This window comes from Daucus carota, chromosome 2 (assembly GCF_001625215.2).
Source record: "Daucus carota subsp. sativus chromosome 2, DH1 v3.0, whole genome shotgun sequence".
NCBI classification, from domain to species: Eukaryota; Viridiplantae; Streptophyta; class Magnoliopsida; order Apiales; family Apiaceae; genus Daucus; species Daucus carota.
Window position 1 is genome coordinate 4,512,533 of NC_030382.2, and position 19,899 is coordinate 4,532,431.

General features: G+C 38.1%; 4 protein-coding genes across 4 annotated transcripts; 3 read left to right on the plus strand and 1 right to left on the minus strand.

Moving 5' to 3' along the window:
* Positions 1-3,789: 3,789 nt before the first annotated feature.
* On the minus strand, positions 3,790-5,364 carry LOC108203224 (uncharacterized). The gene has a single exon (XM_017371981.1). It carries the CDS (start codon positions 5,362-5,364, stop codon positions 3,790-3,792), a length of 1,575 nt encoding a protein of 524 aa, XP_017227470.1.
* Positions 5,365-14,338: 8,974 nt separating this feature from the next.
* Positions 14,339-16,231, plus strand: LOC135150313 (uncharacterized). Its single transcript, XM_064086575.1, has one exon. The coding sequence runs from the start codon at positions 14,339-14,341 to the stop codon at positions 16,229-16,231; it is 1,893 nt and encodes a 630-aa protein (XP_063942645.1).
* Positions 16,232-16,248: 17 nt separating this feature from the next.
* On the plus strand, positions 16,249-17,043 carry LOC135150314 (uncharacterized). Its single transcript, XM_064086577.1, has one exon. The coding sequence runs from the start codon at positions 16,249-16,251 to the stop codon at positions 17,041-17,043; it is 795 nt and encodes a 264-aa protein (XP_063942647.1).
* An 11-nt stretch (positions 17,044-17,054) lies between these two features.
* Positions 17,055-18,845, plus strand: LOC108203223 (uncharacterized). The gene has a single exon (XM_017371979.2). It carries the CDS (start codon positions 17,055-17,057, stop codon positions 18,843-18,845), a length of 1,791 nt encoding a protein of 596 aa, XP_017227468.2.
* Positions 18,846-19,899: the final 1,054 nt, after the last annotated feature.

Genomic DNA, 19,899 nt, shown 5'->3' on the forward strand with positions numbered 1-19,899 from the left:
ATTATACAAGATATTTACATATATCATATATCAAGATCTATACCATGATTTGTCTGAACAAAAAGTGAATACTTACACTGATGGGAAATCATATCACTTGAAAGGATCTTATTGCAAAACTGCTGACTACTATTGTAATTTGTAATCTAAGAGGTGATAGAAAGAATATGATGATGATATTATACACTTCTAGTGAGAGAACTAGACTTATCAAATACAAGGGGCGGGTGTGTGGCCAACCCTCTGACATTGATCATATACGAAAGGTTAGAGCCTTATTGGTAGCAGCCCAATAACAACTTTAACGAGCTCTTAATTTTGTACGAGCCTAACTCTATACCGTGTCATGATTTAAGATCTAATAAATGATTCATTTAAATATAATCTTTTGATTTATTTTTGAAAATTTATATTATTTGGTCATAAGAAAAACTATATTAAAATATAATTATTAAGATATTAGTTTGATGGTGTTATTATATATTTCACAAATATTGATATGAACAAAAATAATACTCTAAACCTTCCATTATGTAGTGTTTTGATTAAATAAAAACATATATCTATTTAATATTATATATTAAATAATATATAATATTAAATTTATAGATGTATAGATGCCTAATTAAGTTGACACGCCGTATTTCCATTTGTATGTAGATTTGAAAGCAAATCATGAAGACTTTCATATGCATATGTAGATTAGACATAAATTTATTTCTATAATCATATACAATCTCTTTTGAGAAATATGTACAACATGTGTAACTCATGGTATGATCACATTACAATTAGCATGATCATTGTTCACCTATATGTACACTGTGTCAGGATAATCTGGAAAGAAATGAGGATGTTCAGCTTATGTCCTGAAAAGCCAAATAATTATTTGAAGGTAAACTATCAATTTTCAATGTCAATAAAATAATATAGATGGCCAAAGAAAATCCACCTTATGCAAAGATAAACATGACATATAACATAATATAGAACTCTTTTAAATATAACTTTAATTATTTAATAACAGGATAGGTTGTATGACAATTGGCTTTCCTATTTTAATATATAGACCGTTAGTTCATTTGAAGGCACGGGTAGCTACAGCGCCTACTACAATCCGCCCACAACAATCTACACATTGTTGATTTCACTATATACTGAAACATACTTCTAAAATATAATAGTTATTTCTAACTATACTGGTAAATGCATTCTCAATAAAAAATCTTAATGACCATGTAGGCATGTCTAAAAATTAAATTCAACTTTTCTACTTTATTTAAAAGAAAATTCAAGGACATAAAAGCAATACCAAACAAATGACTCTATCTTTATTTTAATGAAATAAAAATCGTTTTTTATTTATAAATCTTTATTCAGTGTATCAAAACCATTCATCAGGTGTTTTTGAGCTTCTATATTTGAGTAAAAGCTAACCACCAATTTCCAATTGTGGAAACTAAAGCAGTTTTACATTCATGTATATGTAGTAAGATTATAATAAATTTAAGTTCATGAATATTGTAATCTTAGCATTTAGAAATATATAAAGGTTCGTTGAATCTTCTATCAAATAATTTCTAGAAAATTCTGTAAAGCTATATATAAAGCATTGTAATCTGTCAAGATAATGTGTCAATAAAAAATACAAGATGAGAAGAGCTCTATATATAGTAGAAAATCAATTATTTTCTATCACTAATATGAAGAACTTATAATGCTTCTGGATCAAATCATCATTTGCTTTTATAATTTGGTGTAAATCAGACTCCATTAGTTTGAAAACTACATATATGTCTTTAAATTCTCTTTTAGAAGGGGGCAATAAAATTTGTTTGATTTCCACTATGTCTGAATGACGTAGGAGTCGACTATTACTACCATATATGTTTGATCCAACTTTTGCGGTATTGAATTTTGAATATGTCAGATCAAACATAGTAATAAGTCGAATCCTACGTCATCCAGACATAGTGGAAATCAAACACATCTTACTGCCGCCTTCTAAAAGAGAATTTAAAGACATATATGTAGTTTTCAAACTAATGGAGTCTTATTTACATAAAGTTATAAAATCAATTGATGATTTGACCGGGGAGCATTATAAGTTCTTTTTGTTGAAAAGGTGGTCGACTTTTACTCAAATATAGAAGTTTAAAATTGAAATTACACACCTAGAGGGGGGTGAATAGGTGTTATGGCTAATATTACCGATTTTTAATGTTACCGAATAGTTATACTGTCACAGACAGCTTGCTGTTAATTTCAGAGTAAACAGTCAGCTAGCTAACAATGCAGATGCAATGCAAAACAGATATAATCAGTAAGCTAGCAACACAGAGAATTTTAGTCAGTTTCGACCCCTAACCCTAATGGTCTACGTCCTCGTCCCCTACCAACTGGTAAGAGATTATATTATTAATCAATAATGTTAACAATTACAATGATTCAATAATATAACTCCCTTTAATCCTTGTTCCTGTTATCAGCTTGCTGAAACCCCTGAACCACGAACCAAAAGCTCTCCAAGACCTATACTTCCCAAGTATACTCTTCTAGCTAACTAGTCCCCTTGTTCCCTTGTTTCACAAGCTGGATACACAGCAACAAACCTTTACACTTTGAACAATACAATGAATGAGTGTAATACAACCGAAACTATGAACTCAATATTGATATATATTCAAATATAAGTACTGGAGCTCAAATAAAGATTTTGCAATGTAAGTGTGTTGTATTTCAGAAAGCTTGAAGTGTGTTCTTGTTCTTATTGAAAACGGAAACCACACTCAAGTATTTATACAACCATTCCAACGGTCATAATTCAACAAATTATCCAACGTTCTTGGCTTAACAACCTCACGTTTAATTTGCTTGAATAATGAACGTTTGAACAATGTATATTTTACTGAGTAAAACATAAAAACGTTTGAAACAACTCAGTAAACGTTTGTTTATAAAACAAAACAGTTTGAGTAGAAGTAGGAGTCTAAAAGGATAAACATGATTTGAAATATAACTCCTATAAGTTAGGAAATCGTTTTTGTTTGAAATTCCGATTTAAAACTGAGCTCTAATATTTATATAAGTCATATATAAATATTAAAGTCCTTACAAATCGATTCCTAATAAATCTCCTTGCTTTTCGACTTTGAACCTTATCCATCTGTTATTCTGTTAACGCTGTGAGGACAACCTGTAAGCTTGCTGACAGTTGAACATAACACTGAAACTTATCAAGCTGTTAGCACAAGTATATATAACTTTAATAGCTCGCTAACAAACACCAGTTTTATGCTATTAGCTTGCTGGCAGTGTTATCATCAAAACACTGAGAGTATCAATCTCCCCCTTTTTGATGATTACACCATATTTAGGAAAAGTAATAATACTCCCCCTGAATACAGCAATCTAATATCATTAAAACTTAACAAATATATCAATTCAGCACATAAATCAGATATAGGATATATTACAGTCTAATATGCAAAGCAGAAGATATATCAGACACATTATGCAATCAGAATTAATAAACCAAGTACTTGCATAGATAATTAATCTGACCAGGATAAACCACCTGGATATAGATAAACATTTAAAGCAAAACAAATTCTACTCAGGATAAACCACCTGAGAACCAACCAAATTCAACAACTTAACAACTTAGTCTAAAAAACACAGATAAACATACGGCCAATAATGTACTTAAGCAAATAAACACTTAAGTAAAAGTATTATTTAGAAAATTCCTAAATTGTCTCCCCCTTAATCATTGAAAAGGTAAGAAATTTAGGTTTCCTCATCGTCCACAGCTTGCTCCTTATCAGAATTCAGCTTCTTGGCAATTTCCACAGCAGCAAGAGCTTCAGCCACCATCACATTCCCAGCTGCATCCTTTGGAACCGTTCCAGCAGCTTCCTGAAGAGCATCCATTGCTGTGCGTGGCTGTGGACTTTCAGTTGCATCATCCTCAGAAGTGAAGGTAAACTTCACATCAGAAGAACCTGCAGAACCAAACATCCGCCTACGAAGCTCATAAACAAAGCTCCCTGAGCTACACTTCTCAGGAGAATTGCCTGTCTTGCCATCAAACACAAAATCTTTCCAGAATTGAAATTGATTAGCAATATCATCCATTTGCTCAGACAACTGTTTCTGACCTTCGACTAGCTGCTTATGATTAGCACGGAGTTCATCCATGAATTCCAGAATGTGCGTATCAGATAAAGCAAACATAGAACAACTGGAGAGTGGGGGTGGTGGAGTAGGCAGAGGGACTTCTATGATTGACAATGACCCATCTTTTTCAATTTTCAGGTTGGATTGACTGAGACATTTCACATCTAAAAATTCTTTGGCCGTGATAGATTCGACCCCATCAAGATCAACACCAAACCATTCAAACACACGGGTTAACAGCAACCCATAAGGTAACCCAGCAGTAGACTTCCCTTCAACAACATTAACCATATTTTTCAAAACTAAATCACCCATGTCAAAGCTTTTGCCCGACATCAACATAGCACACACAACAACATCCTGAGCTGACAAATTAGACCTAGTTCCCAACCTAGGACTAATGTTCTCAATTGACACCTTAAACAAGGCATGTGCAAGAGGAATTAACTGAGTGGTAGAAGGAAAAGTGTCATTATCACATTCATAGCCAAGAATGGTCTTAAACTGATCCTTAATCCCAAAGTTCACAACCTCTTTAAACCCACGCTTAGTGAAAATAGAGACTGGAGAAGGAGGGGTTTTCAAAATCCCATTGAGGAAAAGCGGTGAGAGAGTAATTTTAGTGTCCGACACAAAAGACACATATTGACCAGCCGGATTTTCAAACAGATTCAAGTAAAATTCACGAACTAAATTAGGGTAACAGACCTTAGGGAGATCAACAAGAAAGGACTCAAACCCTAAATCAGCAAACAATTTGACTACCCCACAATTGTAAAAAGCCTTGCCAGAGAGAGGCTTACCCAGAATGATTTTGCGAGAGCCCAAATCACGTATCTCTGAACCAGCTTCAACAACTTGTTTCGCCTTCTTTGATTTTTCCGCCGCAGTTCCCGACTTACGAACCCCAGAGATTTCGTCACTGCTTTCGATATCCACCATCTTTGAATCCAAATCAAGCTCATCTTCATCAATGAGCTTCCGCTTGGTAGCACTGTAAGTGGTTGCTCGCATACTGGCTCGAGTTTTCTTCTTCATTGCTAGTCTGGCGCCGATAGTCGCTATTGTGAGGAGAGTAAAGCGATTGAGTAGAAGAGATGAAACCCTATTTGGAGGTTGAGGTGTTTTAAAGAGGTAGCTGTAAAGACTCGGAGATAGGATATATCTCAAACACTTTTGAATCATATTCAGGGGAGGATTTTTAGGAATAAATCTAGTTAGATTTATTTTATTCAAACAATTCATTATTTATCCGAATGTGATCTAAACAAAAGTAGTTACTGTTGCTAATCTCACTTCCACTTAAATAGTGATTAGAGATAAATTCAAATTTTAACCTAATCTTTAATACACATAGATTAGCACATAATCACGTAACACAAATTTTCACATAAATTCATATAAATCAGCACACAACGGATAGTTAATTTATGGAGTAAAACTAACTATAAACTCTTGAAATGACCCGCATGCAAAAATAATTAACAATATGTAAAGTACTAATAGTAAGCTGATAATACCCGGACCAAGCTTATTAGCTTGCTGACTGCACATCACACATACCCAATTCCCTTCTCAGCACGACATATCGTTCTTCAAGAAGAGGCTTTGTGAAGATGTCAGCTAGCTGATCTGCTGTAGCCACAAAAATCAACTTGACAGCACCCTTTGCAACATTGTCTCTCAGAAAATGATGTCGAACATCAATGTGCTTTGTCCTTGAATGATTGACTGGATTTTTTGAAATGTTGATTGTACTTGTGTTGTCACAAAAGATAGGAGTTTGCTTGCATTTGATTCCAAAGTCCTTCAATTGTTGTCTCATCCATAGCATTTGAGAGCAACAGCTACCAGCTGCTAAATACTCCCCCTCAGCTGTAGATAGAGCAACTGAAGTTTGCTTCTTGCTTAACCAAGAAACTAAGCTTTGACCCAAAAATGCACAAACACCACTTGTACTTTTTCTATCAGTTTGACTACCTGCATAATCTGCATCACTATACCCAACAAGATCAAAAGCATTTGTGATAGGATAGAATAAACCCAAAGTAATGGTTCCACTTAAATATTTAAATATTCTTTTAACAGCTTGTAAGTGAGAATCCTTTGGTTTTGCTTGAAATCTAGCACAAACACAAACACTATACATAATATCAGGTCTAGAGGCTGTTAGATAAAGTAAACTACCAATCATACCTCTATACATTCGAATATCAACATCTTTACCATTTTCATCTACTGTCAACTTGCTGACAACGCCCATTGGTGTTGATTTCGCCTTGATTTTCTCATATCCAAATCTTTTGAGTAGGTTCTTGATATACTTGGATTGATGCACATAAATTCCTTCTGGAGTTTGCTTAATTTGGAGCCCCAAGAAATAATTGAGCTCTCTCATCATGCTCATGTCAAACTCACTATGCATGCACTTTGAAAACCACTTACACAAAGAGTCATTTGTAGAACCAAATATAATATCATCTACATATATTTGAACAACTAATATATCTTGATTTTTGAAGATAGTAAACAAAGTAGGATCAATTTTACCTCTAATGAAACCATTTTTGATCATAAATTCACTTAACCTTTCATACCATGACCGAGGTGCTTGCCTTAATCCATATAGTGCCTTCTTGAGCTTGTAGACACGGTTTGGATATTTTTCATCCTCGAATCCTGGTGGTTGCTAGACATAGACTTCTTCCTTTAGATAGCCATTTAAGAATGCACTTTTGACGTCCATTTGATGTAGCTTGAACTTCTTGTAGCATGCAAATGACAATAGCATCCTAATAGATTCCAATCTTGCAACCGGAGCATAAGTTTGATCAAAATCAATCCCTTCTTGCTGATTGTATCCTTGTGCAACAAGTCTAGCTTTGTTTCGAGTGATAGTACCACATTCATCAACTTTATTCTTGAATACCCATTTGGTTCCAACAATTGAAGCATCCTTTGGTGGATCTACAAGTTCCCAAACATCACATCTTTCGAATTGGTTGAGTTCTTCTTGCATTGCCATGATCCAATTTTCATCTTGTAAAGCTTCTTGAACATTCTTCGGTTCTTCTTGAGCTGTGAAGGCAGCATAAGCACAAATGTTGGCTTGAGCTTTCCTTGTCTTGATTCCAGCTGATTTATCTCCAATGATCAACTGAGGAGGATGATTCTTCACTGTTCTAGTTGATTTTGGTAGATTATGTTGAGCTATGACCTCTTCATTCCTTGTAGTCTGCCTAGGAGGAGTCTGATCAACAACATTTTGGCTTGCTGATGAAGTTTGACCTTTGGATTCCTCCAATGTGAGCTTTGACATCTTATCCAAAGTTTCTTCAAGAGATGGAGTGGTTTCAGTAGCTTTATTGCCTTCTGAAGTTTTGGCAGTTGACTTGTCAGCTTGCTGATTTCCAGTTTCCTGCACTGTCAGCTTGCTGCTAGTACCTGTACCTGCACATTCTTCCTCATCCCTTGCAAGATCATCAGTAGACTCTTGAAATGAAACATCAATAGACTTTTCAACAGTATGTTTAGCAAGATTATACACTCTATAAGCACGACTTGTTAAAGAATAACCCAAAAATATAGCTTCATAAGATTTAGAGTCGAATTTACCATCCCTATCAATGGTTTTGAGTACGAAGCACTTAGATCCAAAAACCTTGAAGTAGCTGATGTTAGGCTTCGTTTTCCTTAGCAATTCATAAGGAGTCTTGTTGAGAATTGGCCTGATAAGCACTCTGTTAAGAACATAGCTTGCTGTGTTGACAGCTTCTGCCCAAAAGCTTCTTGGCAGCTTGCTCTCCTGCAGCAATGTCCTAGCTGTTTCTTGTAAGGACCTGTTCTTACGCTCTACAACTCCATTTTGCTGAGGTGTACGAGGTGATGAGAACTCATGTGAGATTCCTCTTTCTTCACAATAAGTAACCAAGTCTTTTTGGAATTCCCCACCATGATCACTTCGAATACCTACAAGTCTTGTATCTAATTTGTTCTCAAGCAACTTGATTAGTTTCTCAAATTCACTAAAAGCATAATCTTTAGTACGCAAGAATAATACCCAAGTGAATCTAGAATAATCATCAACAATAACAAAGGCATATTGTTTACCTCCAATACTCTTATAAGCTTCGGGACCAAAAAGATCCAAGTGAAGAAGCTCTAAAGGTTTAGATGTAGATACCATTTTCTTTGCCTTATGTGGAGTCCTTGTTTGCTTTCCCAATTGACAAGCAGAACATGTCTCCATCTTGACATACTTAAGCTTTGGTAATCCTCGAACAAGCTTCTTTGCTGACAGCTTGCTGAGATGATCCATATGAGCATGTCCAAGCCTTCTATGCCAAATTTCTGGATTGTTATCCACAGCTGCTAAACAAACACCTGCCTCCTGTTCTTCAAAGTTCAAAACATATATATTTCCTTCTCGTTTTGCAACTAGAGGAGTTTTTTTTAGCACCAACAAGTATAGTACATTCATCCTTACCAAAGTTAACAATATGACCATCATCAAATAACTGACTTATACTAAGCAAGTTATAAGTAAGACCTTTGACATATTGTACCTTGTTAATAGAAATGATACTATTACCTATAGTTCCTTTGCCAAGAATAGGAAGAGTTTTACTATCACCAATTGTGACACGACCACCCTTCTTCATCTTCAAGCTTAGAAACTGAGATTTGTCTCCACTCATGTGCCTAGTGCATCCACTATCCAATATCCATTGATTTGGCTTTACTTTAGACACGAGACAAACCTACAAAACAAACACAAACAACTCAACGTTTTGGTACCCATATTTTGTTGGGTCCAACAGTGTTAGATGATAAAACATATAGAACATTAAGATCAGATTTCTTGATCCACATTTGGACCACTTTAGAACTCTTCTTCCATGTTCTGCTGGTCTTATCAGCATACTGTCTTGGAGCTGTCTTCTGTCTGTTTCTGTTGTCAGCATACTGTCTGTGAGCTGACTTCCTTTTCCAGCTTGCTGATTTAGTATTCTTCATTGGACAATTATTAGCAAGATGGCCCTTCTTTCCACACTTGTGACAAGTCACCCAAGGCATGGCATAATTGTATGGAATGCCATTTTTCCCTTCATATTTCATTGAAGATGTGGATGTAGAAACTGCATCAATGCCTCCTTTATCATGAGAACCTTTAGCTTGTTTCATCATAGATTTGAGACTTTCTTCTCCTTGAACAAACTTTCCCATGGCTTTCTGAAGATCTTTGACTTCTTGCTCCAATGATTTGATCTTTTCAGCTTGAATAGAGATTTCGGCTAAGCTTTGGGTTCTGCTTAACTCGAATGCCTCCAAGCTTGCATCCTTAGCTTTAAGATCTGCTCTCAGCGAGCTGAGTTCCTTCATGAGTGTATCATTCCTTCTTTGGATTTGCATGTTGTTCCCTTCAAGTTGTGAGATTTGTTCCTTGAGGGTAGCAATGATTCCACTACTAGCTTTGGCACTCTTTTCATTCAAGAAATCACCTATGACTTTCTTCAAATGAACATTTTCTTTCTCGAGCTCATAATTCTCATTCTTTAGATCAATGAGTTCCATTATTGATAAACAACTCTTATCCTGCATGGTTAGTTCACAAGTAGTTGTATCAATAGTATGTAATTCATAATTAATAGAGTTTACCTCACTGTTGGTGTCCGTATCTGAATCCGTTGTATCAATTGAGCCATCGAGACCAACAAGAGCCAAGTTCACCAACTCATCACTAGAATCATCAGAAGCTGACTCATCTTCATCATCACTCCAAGTTAAAAGTGCCTTGGATTTCTTTTTATTCTTGTAATCAGCTTGCTGTCTAGGCGGCTTTGACTTGTTTTTCAGCTTGTAGCAATCCCTTTTGAAATGCCCTTTCTTGCCACATTCGAAACAAGCATCATCCTTTGGATCTTTCTTTGCACCGAAAGCTTTGCCCTTTTCTCGTTTCATTTTGTTTTTCTTTTCAATCATTCTCTTGATTTTTCGGGACATAAGAGCTAGATCCTCATCTGATTCTGTTTCCTCATCTGTTTCCAGCTTGCTGACAGAGGAGTGCAGTGCAAGATTCTTCATTTTCTCTGTTGGCAGCTTGCTGCTTTCTGAGCTGTTAGCTTCAATATTAGCTTCAAATTGTTCCAACTCAGCAAATATAGCTAGGTGATCCATAGTATCAATGTTGAGAGCTGACTCCAATGCTGTGACCTTGGCACCATATTCGAATGGGGCTGCATTAAGAATATTCATGTTGATTTCCGATTGAGGAATCTTTTTGCCAAGTCTTTCAAGGCTGTTAAGAGTGACTTGGAATCTAGCTTGGCTTTCACGAATGGATTCTCCCTTCTTGATAGCGAAGCTTCCAAATTCTTTCATGAGCTTTCCGAGCTTGACCTTCTTTAGACCTTGTGAGCCTTCATGATATGTCTCTAGTGCATCCCAAATTTCCTTAGCTGTTTTGAGAGAAGAGACCTTGTCATATTCAGCTTGATTCAGCCCATTGATAAGTGTACTCCTTGCTTTTCCGTTGGCAGCAACCTTTGATAGCTCGTCCACTGTGAGAACATCAACGTCCTTGACTTTGCCATCTTTATCAAGATATTCATAAGGACCTCTTTGCACCACTCTTTGCATTAAGGGATCTCTGGACAGATGAGCCTCCATTTGGCCTTTACACCAATTGTAGTTGTTAGAACCCGTGAGTAGAGGAGCTCTAAAATCGGACTTTCCCTGAAAGTTATCAGCCATATCGATCGATACTATTCCTGTTACAGAAGTATTAGTACAAACACAGCTCTGATACCAATTGAAATTACACACCTAGAGGGGGGGGGGGTGAATAGGTGTTATGGCTAATATTACCGATTTTTAATGTTACCGAATAGTTATACTGTCACAGACAGCTTGCTGTTAATTTCAGAGTAAACAGTCAGCTAGCTAACAATGCAGATGCAATGCAAAACAGATATAATCAGTAAGCTAGCAACACAGAGAATTTTAGCCAGGTTCGACCCCTAACCCTAATGGTCTACGTCCTGGTCCCCTACCAACTGGTAAGAGATTATATTATTAATCAATAATGTTAACAATTACAATGATTCAATAATATAACTCCCTATAACCCTTGTTCCTGTTATCAGCTTGCTGAAACCCCTGAACCACGAACCAAAAGCTCTCCAAGACCTATACTTCCCAAGTATACTCTTCTAGCTAACTAGTCCCCTTGTTCCCTTGTTTCACAAGCTGGATACACAGCAACAAACCTTTACACTTTGAACAATACAATGAATGAGTGTAATACAACCGAAACTATGAACTCAATATTGATATATATTCAAATATAAGTACTAGAGCTCAAATAAAGATTTTGCAATGTAAGTGTGTTGTATTTCAGAAAGCTTGAAGTGTGTTCTTGTTCTTTTTGAAAGCGGAAACCACACTCAAGTATTTATACAACCATTCCAACGGTCATAATTCAACAAATTATCCAACGTTCTTGGCTTAACAACCTCACGTTTAATTTGATTGAATAATGAACGTTTGAACAATGTATATTTTACTGAGTAAAACATAAAAACGTTTGAAACAACTCAGTAAACGTTTGTTTATAAAACAAAACAGTTTGAGTAGAAGTAGGAGTCTAAAAGGATAAACATGATTTGAAATATAACTCCTATAAGTTAGGAAATCGTTTTTGTTTGAAATTCCGATTTAAAACTGAGCTCTAATATTTATATAAGTCATATATAAATATTAAAGTCCTTACAAATCGATTCCTAATAAATCTCCTTGCTTTTCGACTTTGAACCTTATCCATCTGTTATTCTGTTAACGCTGTGAGGACAACCTGTAAGCTTGCTGACAGTTGAACATAACACTGAAACTTATCAAGCTGTTAGCACAAGTATATATAACTTTAATAGCTCGCTAACAAACACCAGTTTTATGCTATTAGCTTGCTGGCAGTGTGATCATCAAAACACTGAGAGTATCAAAAATCACTTAATTGTATAAAGATTTATAAATAAAAATAACAAGCTTTCTATTTCACTAGAATGAAGATACAATCATTTGTTTCGTACATGCAATAACAAGAATCTACCGCCTTTTTTCACTTCTTATTGTTTCACTCAGCAATACATGCAATATTATCATTATCACAACAATATATATTATTAGATTTTTTAACAAATCAAACATATTATGCAAAATCATGGCATTTTAAATCTTCTCATCATTGTGTTTGGTGGTCAATATAGGCATTAATAACGTCATGGTATTAAATATAACATTTAGATCCTCGAGATGTGTTTAATTCCTATATAAATGGGGATTAATTATGCCATCTATCATATTATAAAATTATTTTCTCATTGAGGTTAAATTGTTTGTAATAATGGATGCTAAGTCATCAATAAGTCTATAAATTATGAGGAAATGTTTTAGATTATATGTGGGTATTGATTTTATGTCAATGAATTTTCTTTAAATAAAGTAGAAAAGTTAAATATAATTAATTTTTAGAACATGCCTATATGATCATTTTGCTAGAATAGAAGTCTATTTCGAGAATGCATTTATCAATATAGTTAGTAATAAATATTGATGGCATAATCAACCAAGCATAATAGCTTTTATAGCAATCAACCACACCTTTTGTTTAACACCATGGACCAAACAAAAGGACTGAGATGTAAAGTGGGAGGCAATTTGTTTGATTTCTTAAAAGCAAATCAATGATATATACTGTTAGAGAAAATTATATATATAAAAAACTTAATTTTATAGATATATGGCAAACTTAATTTTCACGAGCTCTCGACCCAGGTGAGGCTCGCAGCCTCCTTTCTCATACAATCGCACAACAAAGACACCTCTTGGGCCGAAACCCTAATCACAGCCAACACATACATGCATATATCAAAGGGTTTACATACAATTAAGGAAAGGGAGTAATCACGTAGAATATTACAGCTACTAAACACTGAAAACGGCAAGGAAAATTGATGGAAGCAATGGAGATCGGCTGATATTGCAGAAGAAGGGGGAGAGTACACGAGGGAGAGAGGAGAGGTTTGAGAGAAGGATGAATTGAAGAAGAATCGGGGTTTTATCCCTGTTACTACTTCTTTAATTATTAAAAGACCATATTGCCCCTGCTAGGAATTAAAACAATTAAGAAATCAAGGGCAATCTTGTAACTAAATAATCTAATCCAGAAGTTTCATTGGAAATAGGATTTTTGAAAGACTTTTATTTTTGAAGATAATTTTTAAAAGAATTTTAGAAGAAAGAGTTTAGTAAATAATAATTTGAAATAAAGGATTCAATATCAACGGGATATTTAAAAAGGATTTGAGTTTTATAAGAATTTTGTTCGAAAAGTTTCTACATACTAGAGCAATTGCAATAAATTATTTAAAAAGAAAATGTATAGGCTCAAAATAAAATATTGGAAGCCAAGGGACAAAATTTTAATAATTCATCTATCACAAAATTGATTAATCACATAAATAATTTTACACTTAATTTAGCACCAAATTTATTCTAATCTAATTAACATAAAGCAATTATAAAGTCATGGAAATTAAACTACCACATAAATAAATAAATTAAGAAAGAAAATAGTCTTGGCAATTGATAGGGATTGGGTTTATTGAGTAATACGACCCGATCCAATAAAGGCCCGAGTATCCGGTTTAGTCGGATCTAAATTTCGCTTCGATCCAATAACGGCCCAGCCCAGATGCATGAATCGTAAGGAGGATTTAGATGGACTCGAGGCCCATATGACTGCCCAGCTACGAGCCTGAGTCATGTAAGGCTACTAATTCTCACGGATAAACGTCCGAGAGTCCATGATAAACACTAATACTCGAAGATAAGAGTTCTGTCTTATCTCCGACACCGAAGCATACTTCGATAAGAAGTCTGATACATGGAATCGTACTTCCATTCAGCTTCTGACTTCGAAGTATCTATATAAAGGGCTCTACCCCTCCAAAATAGAACTACGTTTTCGACTTGATTCTTCTCCTAGCAGAGGATACGTAGGCATCTCGCATCGAGACCAGTCCAAAGCACGAATCGCTCACCCCCTTCGTTTTCTATTCCATAACATTTGGCGCCGTCTGTGGGAAGCAAAACAACAACCATGACGAACCCAACCGGACCACGTTCTGAAATCCATATTCCACGCAACAGAACCACCACCGGAGTCTCGACTGAATCAACCCCTGTAACTACCTCTCTCCCGCTCAGTACGACCATTGCTCAAACTACCGCTCCCCTGACTTTTGGCTCGCTACCCCCTCTGACTCGAGTAATTGCAACCGTCACTGACGCCGGCACGCATTACTCAACCGTCACGACAACCACTCGTGGAGGCACGGGTGATGACTATGTGCACGTAACTGATTACGACTCCTCTGAATCGGAGCAAGAGCGTGATACTCCCCCTCGAAGGAGAAGAGATACCGATCATACTCGACATCGTCGACGCCGCCATAGGCAGGAGGCTAATGAGCTCCGGGGAGCAACGAACCAAGCTTATAAGGATCGAATCCGTGCTTATGAGGAAGAAATTGCACGATTAAAGAGGGACCAGGCAATATTACCGCCTCCGGAACCAAGGGATGAAAACCCTCGTCAGACTGTCATGAATCAGATTCACTTGTTACCGGCGGGCGATCCCGATAACCCCGTTCCCCCTTTCACGCAAGAAATTATGGGTGCAAGAATCTCTCAAAAATTAAAGCTCCCAACCATTAAAGCTTATGATGGCACGGGTGATCCCGCCAACCACGTTCGAACCTTCATGAATGCTCTGTTACTCCAACCCGTTACGGAAGCAATCAAGTGCCGTGATTTTCCTCAAACTTTGAGCGGAATGGCTCAGCACTGGTACAGTCGCTTACCTCCGAACTCTATTTCCTGTTTTGCTGACCTGAGCAGGGCTTTCATAGGACAATTCGTTGGAAGCAAAACTCACGCCAAAAGCTCCGCCTCATTAATGAATTTACATCAGGGTAAAAACGAATCACTCCGGGAGTATATGAATCGTTTTACCAAAGAAGCCTTGAAGGTCCCGGACCTAGATCAGAAGGTAGCCATGATTGCACTCCAGCAAGGTACCACTGATGACAATTTTCGCAGGTCTCTAGCCAAGAGATCCCCTGATAATATGAACGACTTACAAGAGAGAGCCGGGAAGTATATTAAGGCAGAGGAAAGCCTAATAAAATCCCAGAGCAATCAAGGGCCGAACACTAACTTTAAGAAACGTGGGAATGATGCCGAGTATAACGCTGAGAATAAATACGCCAAAAAGGATGATGATGAGAAGTCGCCTGCTAAAAAGAAGGTAGGACCAAGGTTCACTGAATATGCTAGACTCAATGCCCCAAGAAGTCAAATCCTAATGGATATCGAAAAGGATGAGAGTGTCCGATGGCCGAAGCCTATAAGGACCGACCCCGAGAAACGAAACAAGGATTTGTATTGTCGATTCCACAAAGACACGGGGCATAAAACCGATGATTGTCGGCAGCTAAAAGATGAAATTGAATTCTTGATCCGAAGAGGCAAGTTGTCCAAGTTCACCAAGGATGGAGACAAAAGTTATCGAGACAATGACAACCGTGGAAGAGACAATGATGATAAGAGAACTCAGCCTCGAGGGCCTGTGATTAACGTGATCTCCGGAGGGCCTAAATCTGCCGGAACCTCAAGTAATTCTAGAAAAGCTTATGCGAGGGAAGTGATGAGTATAGTTGGAGAGCCCCCGAAGCGGGCAAAAATTGACTATGCATTGGCATTCGATAACGTCGACCTCGAGAAGGTAAAGTTCCCCCATGATGAGCCCTTAGTAATTACACCAGTGATTGGAAACTCGTCCGTAAAGAGAGTGCTCATTGATAATGGAGCCTCGGTGGATATTTTGTTCTATGATGCCTATGAAAAGATGGGATACTCCGATACTCAACTGACACCCTCGGATATGCTATATATGGCTTCAACAATGTGGAAACCAAGATTGAAGGCATGATCCAACTCCCCGTAACTATGGGTACCGAACCTAGACAAGCCACATGTATGATAAATTTCTTGGTTGTTAAAGCCTCGTCGACCTATAATGCCATCCTTGGAAGGACGGGGATACACGCTTTTAAGGCAATCCCATCCACTTACCACATGAAGATTAAATTCCCAACTAGGAACGGAATTGGAGAAGAATTAGGAGATCAGAAAATGGCCCGAAGCTGTTATATTAGGGCATTAAGATCTGGAGGAGCCGGGGGGCAAGTACTACCCATAGAGGATCTCGATGTTCGAGGAGAGGAAGAAAGAAGAGGCAAGCCCGCCGAGGACCTGATTCCAATCCCATTGTATACTGAGGAACCCGAAAAGGTTACTTATGTTGGAGCCCTACTTCAGGAAGATTTGAAGCAAGAAGTAGTAAAATTCTTGAGGAACAACCGTGATGTTTTTGCTTGGACAGCGGCTGACATGCCAGGTATTGATCCCTCATTCATGACTCATAAATTGAATGTGAATCCTGATAGGAAACCGATTAAGCAAAAGAAGAGGAATTTCGCTCCCGAAAGGCAGGAAGCCATTAAACAGGAGGTCGATAAGTTGCTGGAAGCTGGGTTTATTGAGGAAATTCAATTTCTGGAATGGCTAGCTAACCCTGTCATGGTCAAGAAGGCCAATGGAAAGTGGAGGATGTGTGTAGACTTCACTGATCTGAATGATGCTTGTCCCAAGGATTGTTTCCCTCTTCCAAGGATAGACACATTAATAGATGCCACTGCTGGCCATGAGATGTTAAGCTTTATGGACGGCTTCAGCGGATAAATCAGATCCGGATGAACAAAGACGACGTCCCCAAGGTATCATTCATTACCGACTTTGGTGTCTTCTGTTATTTGGTTATGGCATTTGGACTTAAGAATGCAGGGGCTACATACCAACGCCTAGCAAACAAGATGTTCAAACATCTGATAGGTAAAACTATGGAAGTATACATTGATGATATGCTGGTGAAGAGCTTAAATAAAGCAGATCACCTTGAACATTTGAAAGAAGCTTTTGAAGTCCTGAGGGCGCATAAGATGATGTTAAACCCGACCAAGTGTGCCTTTGGGGTTGGATCCGGGAAGTTTCTTGGTATAATGGTCTCTAAACGTGGTATTGAGGCCAACCCTGACAAAATAAAAGCTATCCTCGACATGGAACCTCCCAAGAGTGTAAGGGATGTACAGAAGTTAACAGGAAGGATTGCGGCCCTGGGAAGATTTGTATCCAAGTCGGGAGACAAATGCTTACCTTTCTTCAAAGCCTTGAAAAAGGTTAAGAATTTCGAATGGACAGAAGAAAGCCAAGTAGCTTTTGAGGAACTAAAGAAGTACATGGCAGAGCCACCTCTTCTATCAAAACCCATTGATGGTGAGACCCTGTATGTATACCTAGTTGTTTCAGAACAAGCATTGAGTGCTGTATTAGTTCGAGAGGAGTTGAAGGTTCAGAAACCGGTGTACTATGTGAGCAAGGTTTTGCATGGAGCGGAACTCAATTACTCGATGATCGAAAAGTTCGCTTTGGCCATGATTACGGCCTCAAGAAAGTTAAGACCATACTTTCAATCCCATAAAATAGAAGTCTTGACAGACCAACCTCTTCGAAACGTTATACATAGCCCGAAGGCTAGCGGAAGATTAATTAAGTGGGCAATTAAGGCACAGGCTTTAGCTGACTTCCTCGTTGAATGTACCATTAACAACGAGGGAGTCGGGGGGCAGGAAGACAAGGTAGAAGAGCCCACCAAGGAACCTAAAGAATACCGGTTGCTATTTTTTGACGGAGCTTCAAAAACAAAAGGTAGTGGTGCAGGATTGGTGCTCCAGAGCCCTGATGGCTTTACGGTGGAATATGCTATTAAACTAGATTTCCCAACCACTAATAATGAAGCCGAGTACGAGGCACTGATAGCTGGGCTTGGTTTGGCTAGAACCTTGAGGGTAAAGAACTTGAAAGTCTGTGGCGACTCAAAACTCGTAGTTTTCCAAGTGAATGGTGAGTTTGAAGCTCGTGAGGAAGCTATGTCAAAGTATCTAAGGATTGTGAAGACCCAGATGGCACAATTTGAAGAATGCCTAGTAGAGTATGTACCAAGGGAGGAAAACACTAAGGCTGATGCCTTGTCGCAGTTCGCATCCTCTGATGACGAGTTATGTTCAGGAAGCGTTTATTATCAGGTTTTGAGAACCCCGAGCATCGAAGCAAAATTAGTGGCTCCCATTGATACAGGGGCAACCTGGAAGGATGAGATTAAGTTATATCTGGAAAAGGGACACTTACCGCCGAATGCTGATGAAGCACGAAAGCTGCAAGTAAGGTCCCTCAAGTATGTACTCATTGAGGGGATCCTGTATAGGAAATCGTTCGTTATTCCTTATTTGAGATGTTTAAGGCCAGATGAGGCTAGGGAAGCCCTCAGAGAAGTTCATGAAGGCGTGTGTGGCCAGCACCTTGGGGGAAGGGCGTTAGCTCACAAAGTCACCCGTCTAGGATTTTATTGGCCTGATATGCTAAAGCATGCCCAAGAATATGTGAAGAGGTGCGATCGATGTCAAAGGTTCGCACCGATAGTGCGATAGCCCCCTGAGATGTTGACATCTATCAATACTCCGATCCCTTTCGCCATGTGGGGAATGGATATCCTTGGACCGTTTCCGCTTGCTAATGCACAACGGAAGTTCCTATTGGTAGCGATTGATTATTTTACTAAGTGGATTGAGGCCAAACCTCTGGCCAAGATAACCACCAAACAGGTTGCTCAGTTTGTATGGGAAAATATTATCTGCAGGTATGGAATACCACGAATCATGGTTACGGACAATGGGACTCAGTTTAACAATGCTGAGTTTAAGAGTTATTGCGAAGATTACTCGATTGAACTACGCTTCACCTCAGTTGCTCACCCCCAAGCTAATGGACAGGCTGAGGTGGCTAATAGGATAATCCTCGACGGACTAAAAAAGAGAGTTGAGAAGGCCCAGGGGTCATGGGCCGAGGAACTACTTCCAATACTCTGGGCGTATCGAACAACTTGTAAAGTCTCTACCGGGGCAACCCCTTTCCATCTAGCTTATGGAGCTGAGGCAATTGTGCCCCTTGAAATTACTCACACTTCCTCAAGGGTACAGCAGTATGAGCCAGAAGCCAATGAGGAAGGTATGAGACTTGCACTCGATATGATCGATGAAATCCGTGATGAGGCCCATGCTAAAATCGTGGAAAACCAGAAGCGAGCTTCCTACTACTACTACCTATGAGTTAAGGAACGATACTTTCGAGAAGGAGACCTGGTGCTTAGAAAGATTGAAGCCTCCGAAGTGGGCCCCAAGGGGAAGATGGCCCCAAACTGGGAAGGCCCCTATCAAATTAAGGCCGTCACGGGCCATGGCTCATATAAGCTTCAGACCCTTGAAGGAATTGAAGTCCCATGAAGTTGGCACGCGACCAACTTAAAGATATATTATGTTTGACGCATATCCTATGATAGTAAAATTTAGTAGTTATCGCAAGAATAAGGTCATGTCGACCACTGCCATGTAGTTGAATTCAAGTTTAGTTTATCTCTTTTACTATGATATTAATGAAAGTCCCGAGGATTTTTAGCCTTGATTTTGTTAAAGTGTTATGAGCTTA